The sequence below is a fragment of the Syngnathus scovelli genome, chromosome 17, assembly GCF_024217435.2.
Source record: "Syngnathus scovelli strain Florida chromosome 17, RoL_Ssco_1.2, whole genome shotgun sequence".
Taxonomy (NCBI): Eukaryota; Metazoa; Chordata; class Actinopteri; order Syngnathiformes; family Syngnathidae; genus Syngnathus; species Syngnathus scovelli.
The window spans coordinates 5,757,728-5,779,240 of record NC_090863.1 but is presented as its reverse complement, the minus strand read 5'-3'; the positions used below and the strand labels follow the sequence as shown (position 1 = coordinate 5,779,240).

General features: G+C 43.5%; 1 protein-coding gene across 1 annotated transcript; it reads right to left on the bottom strand.

Annotated features, from left to right (window-relative positions):
- Positions 1–10,624: 10,624 nt before the first annotated feature.
- wnt3a (wingless-type MMTV integration site family, member 3A) lies at positions 10,625–21,463 on the bottom strand. The gene is made up of 4 exons (XM_049746999.2): positions 20,869–21,463; positions 16,138–16,379; positions 12,221–12,486; positions 10,625–12,140 (listed from the first exon to the last, which is right to left on the bottom strand). The coding sequence occupies exons 1-4, from the start codon at positions 20,940–20,942 to the stop codon at positions 11,661–11,663; spliced, it is 1,062 nt and encodes a 353-aa protein (XP_049602956.1). The 5' UTR covers positions 20,943–21,463; the 3' UTR covers positions 10,625–11,660.
- Positions 21,464–21,513: the final 50 nt, after the last annotated feature.

Below are 21,513 nucleotides of genomic sequence, written 5' to 3'. Positions count from 1 at the left end.
AAAGGGGCACTGCATTATGCCCAGTTGCCTTTTAAAAAAGTAAAAAAAAAAAAAAAAAACATTCCGTTTGTCCGAGATTAAGTATTTGTATGTATGTGGTGTATTTATTTTAGATATTTTCATAGAAAAAAAAGTCAGTTGTTCTCCCAGCGTTGAGTAAAACCAGTCTCTTTAATTGTATTATCTTAATAGCTAAATCAGCCAAAGTATTTGTTGTAGGGGTTTTAAACCACAATAAATCCACTTCCTTTTTCTTCTTCAGCCTAGCAGGTCATTAAAAAAAGAGCTCATTGAGAGGCCAGTTGAATTTTAACCAGGGTCAACTATGCCGGCTACCCCCAGCAGGGGGGGCAGCAGGAGGCCAGTAGAGTTTATAGCTGGTGACGGACCACACAGAGAAGGGTCATAACACCCTCTTTACTCCCCTCCTCAAAACCATAATTTGTGTTTGGCCCTGCCAAGCGTTCCAGAGATCTCTTTCAGCATATTTGCACGCATTGTTGTCATTTATGTGGGTGTTGTTTACCCGGAAATTAAAAAAAAAAAGATTTACAACGGAGGAGCTTCAAGAAAATTATTGTTTGGGGTGAATATGATTTATATTTATTCATCTCATTAAAAAAAAAAAAGCAATATACATGCATACTGATTGTCAGTATCTTATCTCAGAAGCCGCACATGAATGAACCTTCTGGAAGTGTGAGGTGCTGCACAACTCAAAATGAGACCAAAAGGGCACACTCACTGCATCTGGACATCCGCATCAAGGTAGGTCAGAATATAAATGTGTAAATTAATCTGTTTTTTCCTTGATAAAAAGTATCACAATTCCGTGACTGCACATGACAAACGGTTGCAAAATTGTTTTACGAGGTAGGAGGGATCTTGAATACATCTTGAGGAATCCGAAATCTCCTCACTCAGCATGTTAACCAAATAATCTGACCATTCCATTCATATATTTTTATTGAAGCAATCAAAAAATAAAATCTCCAAACTGCTTGTAATCACAGTTCTGATGTTAGCCCTTTTGCTAATAGTGTTTCCTGTCGCTCAAACGTGATTCGCTAAGTACTAAACGTTACTTCTCTACGTCACCTTAGCTTAGCTCTGTTGTTCTTTCGTAAACACAAATCATGCCGCTGACCTCGCTGGTAAACAACTTGAAATTGGCTTTTATGAAACACACACACACACGCATATGCACATACAGCGGTTTCCAAAACCACTTTCTGACTTTTTCTCGCTCTTTGCCTCATCCTTTAATTTCATACTGAAGACACCCAGTCAAAGAATTCTCTACTCCCCCCCAAAAAAACAAAACAAATGGTCTTTTCCTTTTGGTTCAGGTGGTGGTCAGCCAATAAGAGCCATCAATCAAATCTCATCAATCTTCAAAGTACCGTATTTTCCGGACTATAAGTCGCTCCGGAGTATAAGTCGCACCAGCCATAAAATGCCCCAAAAAGTGAAAAAAAACATATATAAGTCGCTCCGGAGTATAAGTCGCATTTTGGGGGGAATTTATTCGACAAAATCCCACACCAAAAACAGTCATGAACGAGCAACAACAGGCTAAACGATAGCAACAACAGGCTAAACGATAGGTATGCTAACGTGACAAACACAAACAAAGAGCTGAGAACGGGCCTGACGTAACATATAGAGTGATTAAGGACAACTATTACATGAATAACATGTTTATAAAACCATCAGTGTCACTCCAATTCATTAAATAGCAACAACAGGCTAAACGATAGGTATGCTAACGTGACAAACTCAAAGAAAGAGCTGAGAACGGGCCTGACGTAACATATAGAGTGATTAAGGACAACTATTACATGAATAACATGTTTATAAAACCATCGGTGTCACTCCAATTCATTAAATAGCAACAACAGGCTAAACGATAGGTATGCTAACTTGACAAACACAAACAAAGAGCTGAGAACGGGCCTGACGTAACATATAGAGTGATTAAGGACAACTATTACATGAATAACATGTTTATAAAACCATCGGTGTCACTCCAATTCATTAAATCCATCGATCGATCTTTGTCAACAATGGGTGCGCACGGCTGAGGGCGCTTGCGCTTCAAAATATTCCACAGGCTCATATAACGATAGATAAACTATATTTTAAATAACTATAATACAAGCCAATAATATTATCAAACCATCCGTGCACTTTAATTCCATTAAATCCATCGATCAAATTCCTCGTCCTTTGTCAACATCGCCGCGCGTGCGCCCTGACGTCACCCTCGTCTTTATTCCACAGATCTACTATATAACTATATTGTAGCATTAACAAAGTACAAGGATAGACGTAGGTTTGGTAAACGGCTCTTTATTAAACAAAACAAACTTCCAAGCGTGTGGCGGCGTGGACTTCCAGACAGACCGGGCGTGCGTAATGGCCATGTCCGAGCCCCGCGCACCGTTCGCGGACAACCACTCGGCCGATCGTCGGCCCCCGACTCAGTAGAGACCGGGCGTGCGTAAAAGCCATAATAGTTTTTCAAACCTTCTATGTCACTCCAAATCCTTAATTCCTTCAAACTCTTTGTCCTCCGTGTCACTTAGAAATGATCACCGCTAATGATGCCGGTCGTCCTTGTGTGGGCACGTTTGTATGTAAACAACCGGCGCGCCGCGCTACTGACGTCACTTGAAATAGTAATCCATTGGTACATCACGGTTCTCCAAACTTTCTTTCTGCTGCTCGATTACTGTTTTCAGCTGCATATTTTACAACTTGAAGTTTGTAACCTGCAAAATATGAGTTTCTTTTTGGTGCCATTTTTCTTAAGCCCACCCAGTTGATGAGTCACGGCCAACGGTAAAATTTAGAGCGCCCTCATCCAGTTTCGTCTGAAAATATAATTTTTTTTGGTTGTTTTATCAAAGTCAAAGTCTGCTTTATCGTCGATATATTTTTTTTATATACTAAGACACACAAAGAGATTGAAATTACATTTCCTCTATCCCTCGGTGAGATAGTACACATATGCATACAAGCAACACAAAAAAAACCAAGAAGGCACTAACAATGAATAAATAAGAGTATTGAATAAATGATAAATAAACAAATAATAATAAATAATAATAATAAATATAAGAGGAGCAAAAATGGAGCAAGTGTACATACAGCAGACAGTGGACTTGGATATGGTGCTTTAAAGTGTTAATTGCTTTATTTGATGTTTTCTCTATGTTTTATGTTTTGAATATGTTCAAGATAAAGAAATAAAAGCATGTGAAGTGATCAACTATACTAAAAATAACATGGGAAGTGGTCAACTATACTTGTAAGTGATGTCTTAATGATCAAGTAAAAATTTGTGAAAAAAAAACATATATAAGTCGCTCTTGAGTATAAGTCGCCCCCCCATCCAAACTATGAAAAAAACCGCGACTTATAGTCCGGAAATTACGGTAAATGACTTATTAGGGATAAAAAAAAAGCCTCTTTGTAAAATGTTTTGGCTTTTTTTTAATGTCCAAAACCTGCAACATTCTGGGTTGCGTTGTTGTTTAGAAGCATGAAGAAGCAATGAGTTGGGAGCTTTGCCTTGACTCTGTGCTCTGTTGACAAGTTTAGAAAGTGACATTTGCATCAGAATGCTTACTCTGTCATTCCGCTGATTTAAAACACACATTTGTGGCATTCATTGCTCTGCCGTGTTCTATTTTACACTGCATTGTCTCTAAAGTGACACAATTCCAATCGGTTTTCTCCCATGTGGCCCAATTTAGACGAAGCTTCGGGTTGGAATGACTTGCCACTAGCAAATTTCAGATGACAGTATGTGGCACGAAAGTCAAATAAAACTTTGTAAGGTTACGATAACAAACTCTGATAAAAACAATTTTATAAAAAATGTTGGAATATTTCCATAAAAAGATTGATTTGTAAGGACATAATTAATGTAAACTCACAACAATGTTTTATTTTTTCCAAGGTAGTCATACTGTTATAATTTTTAAGTCAAAGATGAATAAAGTTAAATAAGAATAAATATTAAATGTGAATCAATTGATTTTACATCAACTTTTTTTCGTACCCCCATCTATGATGGACCTGGCCCATCCCCGCTGGAGACATCTGAACAAGATTATAAATCCTGCAGACGCCACAAAACTGCTTGATAAAAGAACCTACGTGGAAAAATACTTACTTAACCCTGGTCAAATTCCGAATTTAGCGCCATGCCGCCTTCCTTAGTAGCGAAGACGCTTCAGGTCCCGTTAAATCCATCATATCCTCGTTCCACGTTCTTCGCACCACCACCTTCGCCGTCATATCTCCGCACATACTGACAGTTGTGACGTGTGGATACAGGACTATAAATAGGACAGAAGGAGGTGAACATACGCCCCCCCCAAACCCCCCACTCTATCCAGTCTAAAAAAGCAAACAGATAAATTCTGATTGCTTGACAAATCTCCTGTTACAATGTTATGGTCTCCCTCAATCCCCCTTAAAATGTCTTCCACAACCCGGGTAGATATCCGTGTGGATCGTAATCCCCCTGCCATTTATGGCTGTGCGTCATAACAGATCAATATGAATGTATGACTAAGCAAAAGGGGGGGTTGCTGGGGTGTGTGGGGGGGTCAAAGAGGCTTCCTAGGGTGAGGGAGCTCAGTAGGGGCCTTGCTCCCCGCTAAGTGGGGATGAAAAACGCTCAGCAAGGGGCTTATGGGAATGCAGTGTCCCATATTCCTACGAGCAAATATGTTCAAGTATTTAGACAAATCACGTTGTGCGTCAGTAAGGGCAATAATCGTTAACATACTTGATGTCCGCGGATGGAAAACAACAAGAAAAATGGGTTGGCTCTGCATTAGTGCTAGCAAAGCGGTCCGAATCAGTCCGAGACGTAACTCAACTCGGTGGGACAGGCATGGGATGCCTCCCTCTGCGTCTCATGTTCAGGATGACGGCTCGGTCCAAAGGCTCCAAAAGAGCCAGGAAACAAACCCGACATTATTGCCGCCGCCATGAGAGGATCCACGCTGGCCCCCGGCCGCCGGCAACCGGAGCCAGCGGGCACCGTACCCCACGCCTCTCACAGCAGGGGGCGCCACAGAGGGAGACAGGCCGAGGGCAAAGGATCAATGTGCGGCGGTGTCGTCCGCCAATCACCTTTGTGTGCTGATTGAAAAGGTTGCTAAGGGGATTTACATACATACATATTTTATTACACTCCGCCCCGGCTACATGCGGACAACTTTTGATTCAGTGTGCGGCATCACGTCCGGGCAATGCTTTTCATCTGCACACAAAATTGTTGGTTCCTTTCAATCCAAAGATGTGTACCGATGAGAATATCCTTTGAACAGATGAGACAACATTGGAACTTCTTGCTATCAGGTGCTTGCCGGCGGACAACGAAATGGTAAAAGACGGAAGAGGCTCACTTATGTTCTGGGGCTGCTTTGCTACTTCTGGCCCTGGTTATCTTGAATCTGTCAATGTTACAATAAAATCTCAAGACTTTCAAGATATTCTGAAGGTCCAAATGTGCTGCCTTGTGTCAGAAAGCTTGAAACATCTGTCCATTATGTTTGTCACCTGCTTTGCTGAATCAGCAGATACCAATGAAATCTCAAGACAAGAGCCAAAAAAATTGACTTTTCCTTCCAGTATATACTGGACATTCTATTCATATGTCACCCTTCAAGCCATCTAAGCAGAACTGGCTAAAGAACATGAGAGCCAATGGAGTCAATGAGCGACATCTTGGGACATCCGTGACAGATGGTTGAGACAAGCCCTCGCAGGGTGCGCTACTTCCCAAAAGACACGGTGGCCTCAGATGTCAGGAAGGTCCGATTGTTGCTTCGCGGGATGCGAGCCTCACTGGCAAGACCATAAGGGTAAACACGAGCACCGCGCCAAGGAAGTGGATTTGCTAGTGGAGGGTGACTTGGTTGAATGTGCATGGTCCATTTCTCCAAAGCAGGGATTCACAAAGTGTTCTACGTGCGACCCTTTTGGGAAAGTTGCTTCAAAGAGTAGAGTTTTTGCGAGATGATGCTTGATAACACGCCTCCTTTCTCACTCCACCCAGAAAAATCACAGGTGATGGACAACTGAGAGGAAAGTAAAACCAAAACTCAAGATATAACAGGACACAATTAAGTGGAATTGGATAATTCGTGGTTGGGAATTTCACACCCAGCGATATCATTCTAAAATTTTTCCAGTCATTGTTTTGATGTGTGTGTGTGTGCGTGGGTGTGTGTGTCTTGACAGCGCACCTGTCTGCCTTCAGGCTGCGCAGTCTGCTGCAACCTCTCATTTCTGGCTGGCGTTGGTGCGCTAATGCATTAGCGGGCTTGTCGTGGCACCTTATTGACCGGCTGACAGGGTCAGAGGTGTCAAACTGCTCGCGCTGACATCACGACGGACACGTAAGGGCACGGGCGAATTAGCACGATACCTGAGTCAATTCACGCTTGAGGGCCTCCCCAAGGCATGTGTGAAATGTGCACGTAACACACCCGCTAGTCATCTAAATGGCGCACTTACCACACACCTCACTGGTAGGTAAAAATCACAACTAAAAAATGACACAAAAAAACAACAAAAATCACACGAAAAAATCGCATTAAAAACACCCACAAAAATCACAAAATTCCAAAATAAAAGTAAAAAATAAAACACCCACAAAAATCACAAAATTCCAAAATAAAATTTTAAAATTCATCCTCTACTTACCAGATTTTTTGATCAATCCAAAATCCTCTTTTTTTTTTCCTTTCAATTTTTTAATTCGTTTACATTCAGTGATTTACCTAACGGTGATTTAGCTTCATGTTAATATTCCATTAATTTGAAATTAAATATTTTATAGAATTAAACTATGAAGTATTCGAATGACATTTTTAGTTATTTGATATGGATGTTTTTTTAACTGTATTGTTAAATGAATGACAGTTGAGTATTTTGTAATGAGAAAATCAATACAATTTGCATACTTTATTAATCACTTACTACCCATTTATTTCCCATGACCGTACTCTTCAGGTCATTTGACCACTCATTACAAAACAACACATTCTTTTAAATGTCCTGTCACTGCATACATTTTGAATATTTTGTACACAATTGACTGTTTCTGTGCAGGATTTCCATCCTAGTAATTTGTGTCAACTCCTCCGCAGATATATCCTGGAATATATCATCAACTCCTTTTTTTCTTATCCTTTAATGCGAGTGTGGCCTCTACAAATGGCAAGAGTTTGGAACATGAGTCCTGGCCAGCGAAGAGAACATGGAGTGTCATCCGGAAGAAAACGGCTTGACGCGAGCCAAGAATGTTGGGTGTCTCTTTCAAAGTGCCATAATGAGACGTTTTCCCTGCTTGTATTGTGACACCGGCCAGGTCCCGCAAACAATCAATGTGAGTGAGTGACACAATGAACTTGATGTGCCGGGCGGGCAAATACAAAATCATGTCTTTTGGAGATCATTTTTAAACTCACGGTACGAGAACATAAAAATCAGTCTTAAAAAAGCCGAGCTCCCCCGCTGACCAAGACCTTCCAATTAGGGGATAATGTTATCTATATTAACCCTTCGCCCCCCTCTCGGCAGCCTCCATGGCTTGACTTTATTGGGGTGGCGGCGAGAGGGACCGAAGGGGGGGCCTCAATAAAAACAACACTAAAAAGCAATTACAGTGCTGTGAAGAATGGGACTTGTCAGTAATTTGCCGTCTAAAAAGCGAGGAGATTGCAGGTCTGGGGCCGATTGGAATTCTGAGCCCGCAGTGTAGTGTGGGAAAATCAGTGGGAAGGCAAGCGCCGCCCTTTGTCAGCTAATTACTGGAACTAGCAGAGGCCAGCGCCAGGACCGGCTAATGATAACACACCCCTGACGCTGCATGACCCCCCCCCCCCCCCCCCCCACCCCCCCACCCCATCCCGCTCGTCACCTTGTCGTTGATAGGGCTCATCTCGCACACTCGGTCATGGCCGCCATCCCGCAGGTGTAACCAAAAGATGGACTCGTGAGTTGCTTTGGGAAATATAGTGTGAGTAAAAGTAATCCCCTGAATAATTACTCAAGTAAAAGTACTAGTAAATCGCATCGCTTCCCAGCATTACGGCAACCGTGGTCAGGGGGCGTCACTGAATAGCTGTTGTACCCGTGAGGCTATTTCATTTCAAAATAGGCTGCTCCGTTATAGTTTCGAGTAAATTTACGGATCGAAATACTTTCTAAAATAAAAACTTCAATGAGGGTGCGCCATATAATCCAGTGTGCCTTTTGGTGTGAAAAATACGGAACTGTTTTTATTATTATTATTTTTAATCAAAGCTGAAAAGTCAAATAAGCAGAAATTTTAAGGGCTAATTGCTATTGACTTGCGAAAAGTCAAGAAGAATTTAGCCGACAACTCCAAAATGTTTATTCTTCATTGACACACTCGACCACGCATGTGCGTAATAAAATGTGTATAAAAAAGTCGCATTAACACCTATTTTGTATTACAAACAACTTACAGATGTCAGGATGGGGCACTTCCTGCCTTTGCCCCAAAAGTGAGTGGCAACTGCTTAAATGAGACAAGAGTTGAGTGAAACTGCTGCTGGCGATGCAGGTGAGTTCATCTTACCTGTCCAACTGCACACACACTCACACATTGACAGGCACACACACATACACGTGCACACGCAGGGGTGAAAAGGTGACTAATGAGTGATCATGTCTGCCTCCTCCCCATTGCACCTCTGATCTGCTGATGACCCTTTGTCATACCCTGCAGGCAGCCCCACTAATTCGGCGTCTGGGCCGGACCACCACATCATACGGTAACGTAGAGACGCACACACACACACACACACACACACACACACACACACGCACACAAGCTGAAGTGCATGAAAACGTCTCCCATGCGGCAACCCCCAGCGGCCCCTCCTTATCTGGCAAAGGTGCCGAGAGTTCTTTGTTGGCTTCAACAATACAAACAGGCACTTCAAAAGGCGGCTTTACAGGTGTCACCTCTCCCCACGTTTCATTCAGATGGCGTTGAAGGCAGGCGGCGCGCTTCGCACCTCAAAGCTAGCCTAAATAGGCCTTCGTGATCACGCCACCTTTTGACACTGACTGGCGAGGCCACAAAATAGAAATTGATTCTTTAATAGTTTCTCTCTAAGCTTAAACATAGTTTTGATTTAGCTGGCAGTTGACAATGCTAACAGTTTGTTCATCCGTGGTGGCGCCATGCTTTGTGCGGATGACCTCAGCGTGGGAGGTCAGTCCAATTTCTTCTTTATCAAATACTATTCAATTGTAGTTCAGAAATGATTTCTTCCTGTGCAGAGTTTGCATGTTCTCCCCATGCCTTGGTCGGTTTTCTGCGGGTTCCTCCCACATTCCAAAGACATGCGCACAGTTATCCGTAGATCTCTGTGTATATAGTTTCCATTTTGTCTGACATTTTCCTCTTCTTTATTCGATTGTTTCGACATCTACGTGACATGGGTTGTCCTCACCTTGAAACGTTTGCGGTTGTCAGTGATGAATGTCCGAGTGAAACTCCCCCGCGTTCCCCCCATAAAATAAAAAGTAAAGGGCTCAGTGATTGCAATTAAGTCCTTTGTGTTGCTTTTATATGGTTATTGGCTGCTCCCGCTCTCAGTTTGGCCGTGTCAAAGTTCTCACAGTCGGGAGGACATGATTCGTCCTCTGGCAACTATCTGCTAACAATGTCCGTCTCACGTGGGTGACAAAGGCCTCTGGAGGTTCTGCATTGGCCGCCAGCATGCTGGCCGCCCGCCCGCCTAGCTTTCTGTCCATCTTGACTGCCGTTTCATGTTTTTCCTTTTGGACTTGTTTGTGGTCCCATTCACTTGGCGTCAACTCTGCCAATCAGCTGTCACCTACTTCAAGGTTGCTCAATGCAAAAAAAATAAATTGCATGTTTGTAACCTGAGTTAACCAGAACAACAATTTTTGTTTTGTTGTATTCTCCTCGCTTATTCACCTGCTTGGTTAAAAGTAGGTTGTTTGTGCGCTAGCTGGGCATGAATGAAAAGCACAATATGACTTTTTGAATGGAGTGTGTGCGCTAATGTGGTTCAGTAGGAATGCGATGAGGCCTCTGGTGGTGACATTGTCGCAGGACTCTAAAACCGCTATATGGGGTCTGCAGGCTGAGCTGGACCACTTGTGGGCTCTATTCAGTACTTAGGACCTCTAATCTTTCTCAACTCTCTTTTTTTTTTCTTTGTATGGCATCTCAAAAAAAGATGCATTCTATTGAGTCTCAAAGGACTTAAAGGATGAGCTCATCTCCTTTTACTGTAAAATGTTCAAATCAGTCGACAATTTTTTTTTTGTGAATATGGTTTTACTTACTAACATATACATAGCAGAAAATAAATAATTGTAAAAAAAAAAAACATTCACACTAGTATGTACAAAACTTTGGGCTTTAAAAAGGAAATTAGAGCGCAAATATTAAACTTTTCAGAAACACATCAGATGACATTAATAGCGAGCGGAAATTAGCTGTACTGAATCTAAAACTGTGTCTGAAAACACCTATGCTACGCTACACCTTTATTGGGTACACTCAGACAATTGAAAGATGTTTGCGAATTGTATGATTTTTTTTTCTGAATTTTTAACATGTATTGAATATATTTTTTTTCAATTATTTAATTATTCAAAAAATCTATTATCTTTTTAATCAGAGGTCAAAATATTAGAAAGGCTTCATTCAACTATCCAGGTGTACCTAATAAATGGCAATATGACCACTCAATTCAACTTTCTGTAGTTTTTACTTTAAAAAAAAAAAAAATGAAGAGCAACTGTGAGTCATCTTAAATTAAAAGTGGAGCAACAAGCCAAATCATGTTTGCTCCAAACAGCCTACGAAACAACTAAAACAAATCTATTTTGCTTAAAATGCCAATTACTCTATGCAGAAATGAGTCCAAACTTCACGTTTTCCAAACTAAAACACATTTCTTTCACAGAAAGAATCCAAAACAAAACATTTCTACAAAGACATATTGAATGTAAGAACCACAAAACAGACATTAACAAACAACAATAAAAAGTAGACTTAGCAGCATTAGACGACAGGAATATTTGGGTTAAGGTTTGCAGTCCGCTTTTATTCATTTTTTTATTTTTTAAAGCACTTTGAGTTTAATTTTCTATGATAAGGTTCCGTACAAATAAATTGAATTGAACAGTCCAGAATTCAACTCAAGTCCAATTTATTTATATTGCCCTTCATCACAGAAACGTCTCAAAGGGCTTCACATGCCCACAGTTGACAAATATTAATGACACCCCCCTGCTCTTAACCCCCCCGCCCCCCCAAGAGGGCAAGGAAAAACTCTCCAAACCCCATATGGGGCGAAACCTTGAGAAGGGACGGCAGAAGGGAGGGTCCCCCTTCCAGGACCACCAGGCTAAACTACGCGGAAGACAAAGATAACATTTTGAGGAAAAAAAAACAAAATAAAAACACCAATATGGTGTTTGACAGTCCTCTCTGAGTCATGGCTGCTTCGCCTCATAATGTCCTCCATGAACGGAAAGCAAAGCCCCGTCCGCCGGACTCAATGGACGGACAAGTCCGGTCCAAAGTCTGAAGCTACAAGATGGAGAAGCGTCTGTTATTTGCAGGTGTGGACATCATAGACCTTGACGCACTCCTGGCAGCTGACGTAACAGCACCAGTGGAAAATGCAGTGGCACTTCTCTTTGCGCCTCTCCGTCCGCGTGTTGTGGCCGCGGCCGCAGCAGAGCAGGTCGCAGCCGTCGATGCCGTGCGACGTCAGGTTGCAGACCCGGTCGCGGGTGCCAAACGAGCCTGTTTCGGCGTTGGGGTCGCAGAAGTTGGGCGAGCCCTCGTAGTAGACCAGGTCGCGCTCGGTGGGCGGCTTGAAGTAGTTGTACTTGGGTCTCAGGGTCTCCACCCAGCCTCGCGACTCCTTGTGTTTCTCCACCACCATCTCCGAGGCGCTGTCGTACTTTTCCTTCATGAAGTCGCCGATGACCCGGAAGTCCGGCTGAGACCACCAGCACGTCTTCACCTCGCAACTGCCCGACAGCCCGTGGCACTTACACTTCAGGAAAATTTTGTCATAGAGAGACTGGGGAGAACATAGGATGCAATTCATCACATTAGCATTTACAACCGAAATTCTCCTACCAAGAATGCAGGTCAGCTCACCGTCCGTCCGGCTTCGTTGTTATGCCGATTCATGGCCGAGCGGGCGTCGGGGCGGTTCTCCCTGGCATCTGCAAACTCTCTGGACACCATGCCACCAAAATCCACATCTTCGCTGCAACCGCCCCACTTCCAGCCCTCGCCGGGGGGACCCTTGTGACGCCTGTCGCAGCTGCAGATAGTGGCGGAGCCGTCGGCGCAAGCCCGGGTGACGGCGAAGGCCACCCCGGCCGAGGCGATGGCGTGGACGAATGCTGATTCTCGAGTGGCTGGAAGCAGACACGCACACGCTTGCTCTGAAATATTCCGATGACAGTAGTGGTAACGGAAGGTTTAGGGTTTCCGGCAGGCATGTCCAGCTCTGGTTCTGCCCGTTTTCCATGTCGCCTTCCTCCCCTCTCTTTTCGGATCTTACTATACTGTATGAGTTTAGTGACAGAGAAAGTAGGTCACAACCTGCTAATTCTGTTTTACGTAACCCTAAAGGTCTTTCAAGCCAAGCTAACAAGACCACTGTCGCAGAAGTCATTACTGGTGTCGACCACATGTGTTTGGGTAGCATCCACAAAAGGTGCCAGTGTGTGGCTTCATTCATCCCAGACATCAATCGTCATGTCTGCGAATCAGACCAGCGAGGGCCTTTGTCTCTGGGCTGACATAGTAAACTGATGACTCATCAAGCATCATGAGAGGAAGACGCAAGCCTGACAGGCCTATCATTAAGAGACTCAATTAAGCTTTTGAAAGGTTAGGAAATGGCCTCGCAGACGGCAGCAATGGGTGTCCAGCTATCAAAGTAAATGTGATTATCGTATAAGTGGAATCGCATCTCGGAAGACTCATTAATGCATGTTTCTGTGGAAGATCAAGAGAGAAGCAGAAGAAGAAAGAAAAGGACAAGTACAAAGCTAAAAGCAGAAGGAGCTCCTCCCTTCCAGCAGGTTCTAACCAGTTTAAGGACTAAAGGGCATTAGACAACAATGACGCAAGAGAAAAGGCCCACTGTCATCCTCCACCAGCCACTCCACACAGTTACTGTATGTTAGCTCATTGGGTGCCATAAACGTAACAGAAACCTAACCGTCAAAAAGTACAGGCTGACGAGCGGAAGGCATCGGTGTTGATCAAATTAACTGTCAGAATGGTTAAAAAAAAAAAATGCGAGTGTTGCCTGAAAACTGCAAATACAGCTTGCATCCAGTCCACATCTAAAGGGTTACTAACTTAACATAACAAGTGTGGTTCTAACATGGAGCCCTGATGAACTCCTTTGGCAGCTTCACATTGATGCTGCATAGGATAAGTGAGTTTAGGAATGAACGGGGTGAGGAAAAGAGGATTATCTTGGGACAAAATGAGCAAAGGAGCAGACCCAGGAAGCAATTAAAGAGGCCCTGGCCTCTCAATGTGAACATGGAGATGCTAACCTGGGAAAAAGGATGAAATGGATCTGTGGTGGACTTTTTCAAAACTTTACAAAAGTTACGGGTAATGAAGTTTCCGTGCTTTACATTTCTTTCAGTTTAGTTTACATAAAAAAAAAGCTTATGAGTTGGCCTTCTAAAGATATTTGGGCGATCAACATGGGGTTGACCTTTGGGGCCAATTACAGAGACCATAACATTTATTTCACCTGCTCTCGCGTTAGTTCCACTTCTTGGTTTTAGGAGCAATTGATGGCGTTTCATGACACTTTGCATCCCCTGACAGCGTTTCCCCTACCAAACATTGCCAAACGCCGGCCGGCCGGCAGGCCAAGTGGTCCCTACAACCTGCTGGGGGGCTGAATCCCCTATTGTGCCTCCACTGTCACGCTGCGTTAGTCCCACAATGACTCCAGATATTTTATATGAAATTTGCCCTGGCCAGTGATTAGTGGGGACCAAGTTAAGTCATAGCAACAGAGAACTATGCATTGGCCGGACCCTGCTTGTCGGCAGACGGGGAAATCCCTATTCAAATGGTTTAATAAAACAATCTAAAGGGCGTGTGAATGGGGAAAAGCACTTTTTCTTCTGCTTAATCTCATGGTTGCAAAGATATTGTGCTCCGAGCTGAGCCCAGCAGGGAGTGGGGCTAAGGTCCCCCCATCAACTCCATTTGCCACACCCCTTCTTTCTTTCTTGCACAGAGTTAATGATATACCGGCGTGCTAGCTTCCCTCCCCCAGCATGCTGAGACAGACATACGTTTCGGCAAAAGCAGAGACCTCTTAGCTCATCCCCAATACTTCTACTTTGCCATCTTCAGGTCGTAGGTCATCACTCGCATCCCGCAACCTTATCCCCGTTTGGTTAAGAGTAGAACGCGAGAGGAAGGTGGAAAGTTTTCATCCACATCACGCCCAAGTTACGTCAATCGAGTTTCCGATCAAACTCGTTATGGTTTGAAGTAGGTGTGAAGGTGTACACCTATACAGGTAATACTTGAAAAAATGACCACGATTGCCTCATTTTGTTTTGAAGAAGCCTCTGTAATGCTGTCAAATGAGTCACAAAGCGTAGGTTGACGGCAGGGAGGTGCTACGTGAATACCAGGAATGCCGAAAACAGCTCCGGGATCGGCTCGCCGCGCTGAGAGCACCTGCACGGCTATCTCTTACCTTTCATCACGGGCAGATTCCAGCAGTGCATGTTTTGACACTTTACTTAATGCAAATTAATGAGCGCTGACGCAGACGCAGCCCGCAGGCAGGGTTGGCGATTCGGGGCGTGGAGCTTGCGCAAAAAAAAACGGGGCAAGACGGCACGGCAACCGTTTGACCGCGCCGTCGCATTTGATGGTGAAAGGAGGACACTCGGCTGAAATGTTGCAACCTCAAATTGTCCTCCGTATAGTGAAGGTGAGGATTACGAGGGCAATTACGGGCTAGCGAGTGAGACCTATAAAGACGCCTGCTCCCCTTTGGCCCAAAAGAAGCGGGAGGAAATGGACACACTGCAGTCTGAATTGCAGACAAACAGACACCAGTGAGGACAATGGGCCCGTAGCACAGACGAACAGCGGCATCAATCAAAGCCAATGAAATGGAAGCCCTCGCCTACTAAGCCCTATCAAAGGCCCGGGAGCTCCCGACTCACTCCGGTTGGCCTCTGACAAAGGCACTTAATCCAGCCACTTTGACCTCTCACATTATTAAGGGCTTCACTGACCTTAATCCAATCAAAATGATCTAGTGAAGCCCAGTTCCCGCCTCCCCTTTAACACTCTGCGCCCCGGCAATTTGGGCAATACGCGGTGGCATTTTGCTCCACAAAAGGAGCTCGGATGGAGAATCCCTCTCGCCTCCTACTCATCCTTCGGCCTCCTTATTACTGGTTCAAGCGTTCATTATTAAGTCTTAAGGGTTGAGAGATTAAATTTCTGTCTCACCTCCACATGTTTAAGTTAAACCTCCGGTAGCCGGGTGATAAGTTCAGAACCGTGCTATCGTTGTATAGCTTTAGAAGCACGTCGAGAAGACCTTTGTAAACACCGTGCTGCCTGGATTTGTCTTGTTTTGAGCGGTTTTTTGATGACTTGACATTTGTCTGGAAGTTGCAATTCATCATCACCGCAAGTCATAATATGAGAAAACACCGTTCAGTCTGAGGTGTTGTATAAGGAGCTTCAGAGGATCAACAGCGGAACAATAGCTGGGGATTCCCTCGTAAAGAAAACTCCAACAAGACCAAACGTAGTTTGATTGTATGCATGATTTCAGGCGTAGTGTTGCCTCGGTTCTATTTAAAGAAGGATTTGAATGAATGCGATGCATGCGAGACCAGCAGGTTTTTCCGTTTTTCTCCTCAGGGTGGTTTGAGAATGTGTCATGAAAATCACTTGTCAAATGGTCTGTTGGGAGGTCACAAAGCGTCGGGGAAAATCATTTTCGTAGCATTAAGGCCGTCACTCAATTGAACAAATAAAATCAGACTTACCTTTATCCAAAACTGGCCCAAAAATGGCCAGATTGTCATTGACGGTGGTGCAGTTCCAGCGCCGGCCTCTGAACTGGTGTTGGCACTCCTGGATGCCGATCTTCACCCCTTCTGCCACGCTGGGCATGATTTCCAAGTAGTTGCGGCAGAAGCGCAGCTGCTTGGGCACCAGCCCTGGAATGCTGCTGCACAGGATGGGTTGCGTGCCCAATGACGAGTACTGGTGGCCTACCGCGAGGGACCTAGATGCACAGAAGGTCATTAGTCTGGGGTTTTTAGAACAGAGGAGAAATGTCATCTAGCGTGATCAGGTGCTAGCATGCTAGGTGTCCGTCAACCTCCTCCCCACCTTTGCAGACACCTGGCCTGGCCTGTGTGTGAGCAAGGAAATTGCAGGCTTGCCACCGCAACGCTTGTGTCTGAGATGAAAGCCCACAATGCATCTCGAGGTCTTCATCGACCTTAAGCTGACAACCAGGAGAGCTACACCTTGTTATTAGTTGTCCGCACACTTAACAAGCCTCCAGCTTAGGCTAATAAGAGTGCAAACGTGACATTGAAACTTCAGAGAGCGTATCAAGGCTAATATCCACACGATATCCTTTGAGGATGAAACAAGTGCAAACTTGGTTCAATCATGACATCCTTGCGTTTATTCAGTTTCTCTCTGTCTTGCTAGCTTCTGCCGAGAGCAAAGCAGGAGGATGGTTTTTGTTGTTGTCTGCATTTGTTTGCTACTAGCATAACTCAACCCGGTCTGTGGCAAAGGCATTAATGTTAAAATGTAGTTTTCAACTACCTTGTAATCCGCATCACCAGCTACAAGACTGAGGTGGAATCTTCAATGTACTGTATATTCTCAGTTAGCAGTAATCTAAGAAATCCAGTGCTTAAAACTGTGCAGTGGTCTCTTGTTTATGTGGATTACCATTTTCTATAAATACCTGAACTGTTGACCTGCTTATTCAACTCACTAAAATCAATATTCAGAGTGCTTGACGCAAGTCACAACAGAGATAAATTGTTTAAAGAACAGCCCCGCTATTATCTTTGTCAAATGCCCTGCGGGTTAGCCGCAAAGTGACTTTTTGGCGCAAGTTCGCACGCCACGTCAACGGACTATTAAAGTATGATCCACCCAAATGATAGCAGCTACTGTAGCATCCACGCAAAGGTAGAACCTGAGCAGGTGTGTAGCGCTTGGCTAGCTCGCTATCTGTTGACCCTTTCGTCCAGAGACTAATCACAACAAGATTAGCAAAAGTCCTGACACTGGCTTGAGGCTGTTTCTTGTAGAAACCTCCCAGTGGAAAGCCAAATGAGACCCCCCCCCCAAAAAAAAAAAAGCTGACCTTGAATACCTTCGCCATGCCTTCAGACGATCGGAATGACATAAATTACTTGTTGCAATTGGAATTTCGAGATTACATTTCAATGTTGTCGGGCGTCACACGGCGTGTCAGTGAGTGAATTACGGGTTTTACGTGCCCTCAAGCAGATGTCAGAGCTATTTGTCACATTGGTTCATTTCTACCGCTAGAGTAAATCACAGAAAAGATGAGCACGTTGAAAATAGCCCCTCGGAGGAAGTCGGCAGCATCCGCCAGTAAACGGGAGCGTGGCTATCACAAATTGACCTCCCTTTGGCCCTTGTCACTCCATGTGCCCCCCACCCCTCTCCACAACTCTCAGTCCACATCCCAGAGCAGAGGAGACTTTTGCTTTGCTGCCTCTCTCACGCACAACAAAAGAGTGCAAATGCAAAGGAAGCCCGTGTTGACCAATTCATCACAGGCTCATCATGGTGATACTGCAGAGGAGGTGAAAACAAGCGCCGCAGGCTCGCATTTTTAAAGAGCTCCTTGTCAGTCACATCCTGAACCTCCTCTACCTCTGTTGCCTCACAGTGGAAAAAAAAGCGGTGGCGTGTCTGACACATCAATAAATCTTAAAGCACTCATTGCGCAAATCTCATCGAGCTAAATTTATAAATTAAGAATTTGATTGATTGAAACGTAGGACATCTGCGACAAAAGTATCCCACGCTTATCAACACTTGTTAAACTTCCTAAATTTAAACTTTGAGCAACCACCGTTCTTCTATACTTCTGGTGGAAGTTCTTCATTTGCAAATTTTGAAGAACGGTCGCTGCGACAACCAGCCTTCGGCCTCCATAGCACCGGCAGTCGCAAAAGAAAAACTTGAATGTAGTTTGTTATGAATGACAAGATTGCAAATCCAGTCCAACCAAAATGAATAATTATTTGTTGACTTCACACATTCTTGAAGCGAACTTGTTGTAACAAACTTGACATCAATGCGTTCTATATCTCGAGCGAAAGAGACCAAAGGCTTTCATTGATCCAGATTTCCAAGCACTGAGGAAATCATTGATCAGCATAGGATAGACTAGTTGCAAAAAATACTTACGCAAAACACATAAACACATGCAATTATTTGTCTGGGTGCACACTGCCCCCCCCATGCACATGCAGCGCAGGTTTAATGCATATTTCAGCAAGCCCAAGCAGGGCGCCTCAGAATTACCACTTTACTCATGGGCCCTGGGGCCTTGGAGCCGACTTTGACATCAAGAGAATATGTTTGGGAAAAGGAATGTGCGGCGAGCTTTCACCTCCAGGTATTTATCTTCTAAAGGTGGGGTGGACTCGAGGGGGAAGGGGTTGCTGGGTGACTTTATTTTTGGCGGGTGCAGCCAGGCTATGTCATGGCAGGTTGAGAGGAGACTTAGGGCGTCTTAGGGCCACCGAGGCCGGAGAGTGGCGCAGCGGCTTCGCTCGGCTAAACGCCAACCGAACGTTCTTTGGGATCGGTTGCCACGAAACAAACAAATAAGTCCGTCTGCAAAACTAAAAGAGTTACGTCATTGAGTGATTGTTTGCTAGCAGTCATGTAGCAAACTGTTTGCCCGCTGTCTTGTCTTTGCGTCAAACTTGATCCGACCTCGCAAATCAAAACATCAACTACTTTGGAATTTCTGTTCTGATGACACAATGGAAAGCATGCCTTCATTCCGTTGTGTGCTTAGTTGGCCGCAAATAGTCTCACACACTGACCTTTTCAAAAACATTGCCCATACACTGACGGATGAAATATGTCAGTTTTGTAGAAGCGGGAGCAACGGTCCTGATGTGAGTCCCCCCTTTTTTTTTTTTTTTTCCATCTAAGGCCCAAATATTATATCAGGATTTCCCCCCAGCTGAGCAAAAGCATGAGTTTCTCATCACTAAACAGCAGGGGACCTGTTACAGGAAGATACACCCAATATCCAACCATGTGCAAATATTGATTCATAAAAAAAATAAATTATGTTTAATTTGCAATGTTCCGGAAGGTCTGTGCTTGCTGAGGATGACTCACAGACATGATTACAAAACATCAAGAGCTGTACTTCATTGGATGTCATAAAACCCATAATAAACTATAATGTACGGGTGCTTTAAAATTATTGAGTGGGAAATTATGATTTTACTTGACACAGTTTTTCAAAAGAGGGAGGGGCTAACCTGTGGCTATAGTCTATCCCTCGATATAGGAGCTTGCTGACAAGGTGGACATTGACAGGGTGGACATTTTTGGCTAATATTAGCATTTAATGAGCACATTGCAGAACCTTCCCTTAGTAAAAAGAGTATAATGTTGAAAAAAAAAATCATTTTAATTCCTAAAAGATTGTCATGCCAATTGATATTTCACTACGATAGAGAGGACATCTTGACAATTGACTATCCAAGGACAAAATCAAATCAAAATTAGCATTAGCCTCTTGTAGCAAAACCTCAGTGTTTCATTATTCTGGTAAATTTTTACAATGTTATGGAGATTGATATATTCGGAAAAAAAACTAAAAAATAGAAAAATATCTAATATCAATAATTTCTCTGTTTTCTACACATTTAGTGTCAAAGCAAAAATAGCTCCCGCTTTCAAAGATTCTAGTTAAAAAAAAGTTCAATAAAACAGCTCATTTCTTCCCTATCCACAAAGTTGGTCGAGATTGCTGTGTGTTTTCTAACAAACTGCTAGGAAACCACAACTTCCCTATTTGCGGTAGAGGACATAATATTAGACACACCTCTGAGTATAATGCAATGCCGTTGACAGCAAAACAAACTATAATAGAATTCAAAACATCATCATCGAGACACTTATTTTGCAGGTGTATGCTCAGAGTTCTGCTAAATAGAAATAATTAAGTCGTTTCAAATAAAAATGGCTGCATCAAGCATCCAAAATGTGGATGACGATCCCCCCACGCGTACACGCACTCTAAACTTCTGCACCTGCTGCTCTCAGAAAGAACTTTCTGGAGACACCCAAAAAAGCAAACAGAACTAAAACCTGCCTGCCATATCTTAGTTTTATAACAAATGTATGCGTTTCTTAATAATTAATAAATTGACTAAACTGCATACCATGTGACCATGATGCAAAAATGAAACCACCGTGACGCTTGTATAAATAAAACAAGCTTTTTTTGTTTACTACAATATTAAAAAATATATTTATTATATTATTATATTACTATTTTGCAACATATGAAAAAAAGGAATAAGAGCCTTCCGCACAAAAAATAATTACATAAAGAAAATAATATATATATTAAAAAAAAAGAATAGACTGCGGCTCATCTTCAAATACACAAATTAACCACTTTAAAGCGTCCACGCATATTTCTTCAGCTGCCTTTTGCATCCGAAATGACTTACCACCAGATGGGATAACTTGCCATGACACGCGTCAGCCCGCAGAGCAGCAGGAGGAAACATCCAACGCATATCATCCTTAAAAAAGTTCGTCCAAACCTCTCCAGCTTGAAGCCTGATGTTGCGCGTCCGCCTGACGCACACAAGGATCAGAACCGAAGAGCCCCCCCCCTCCCTAAAAGAAAACCCCAAAACAAACAAACAGTGGCGATGATGGGATCTTTATCGCTTTGCGCCAATCAACTCGCGTGTGGCGATCGCGCCGTTGCAGAAGCTTATAGTCATATATTAAAAAAAAAAAAAAAAGGCAACTTTTTTTCTAAGGACCCTAACGAGAAAAAGGGTGATCTGTGATGATGCGTTCCCTCACTCGCTCAAGGAGCCAATTTGAAGATGTCTAGCTTTTTTTTCGGAGCTCATTGAGAATTGCAGTGCGTGTGATATATAATGTAGTTTAAAGGAGGGAGCGAGGGGAGGGTCCGAGGGGCTTTTAAATAGACATCGGAACCCCCGCGGATTGCGTAGCTATAACAACCTGTCCGGATTTCACTCCCTGGCTTGAAGCTTCTAAAATGCAGAAATAAATATGTGTGAATTGCTCGGACCATTATTGACTTCTCCAAGGGCTTTTTTTTTTTTAAGGGAGGG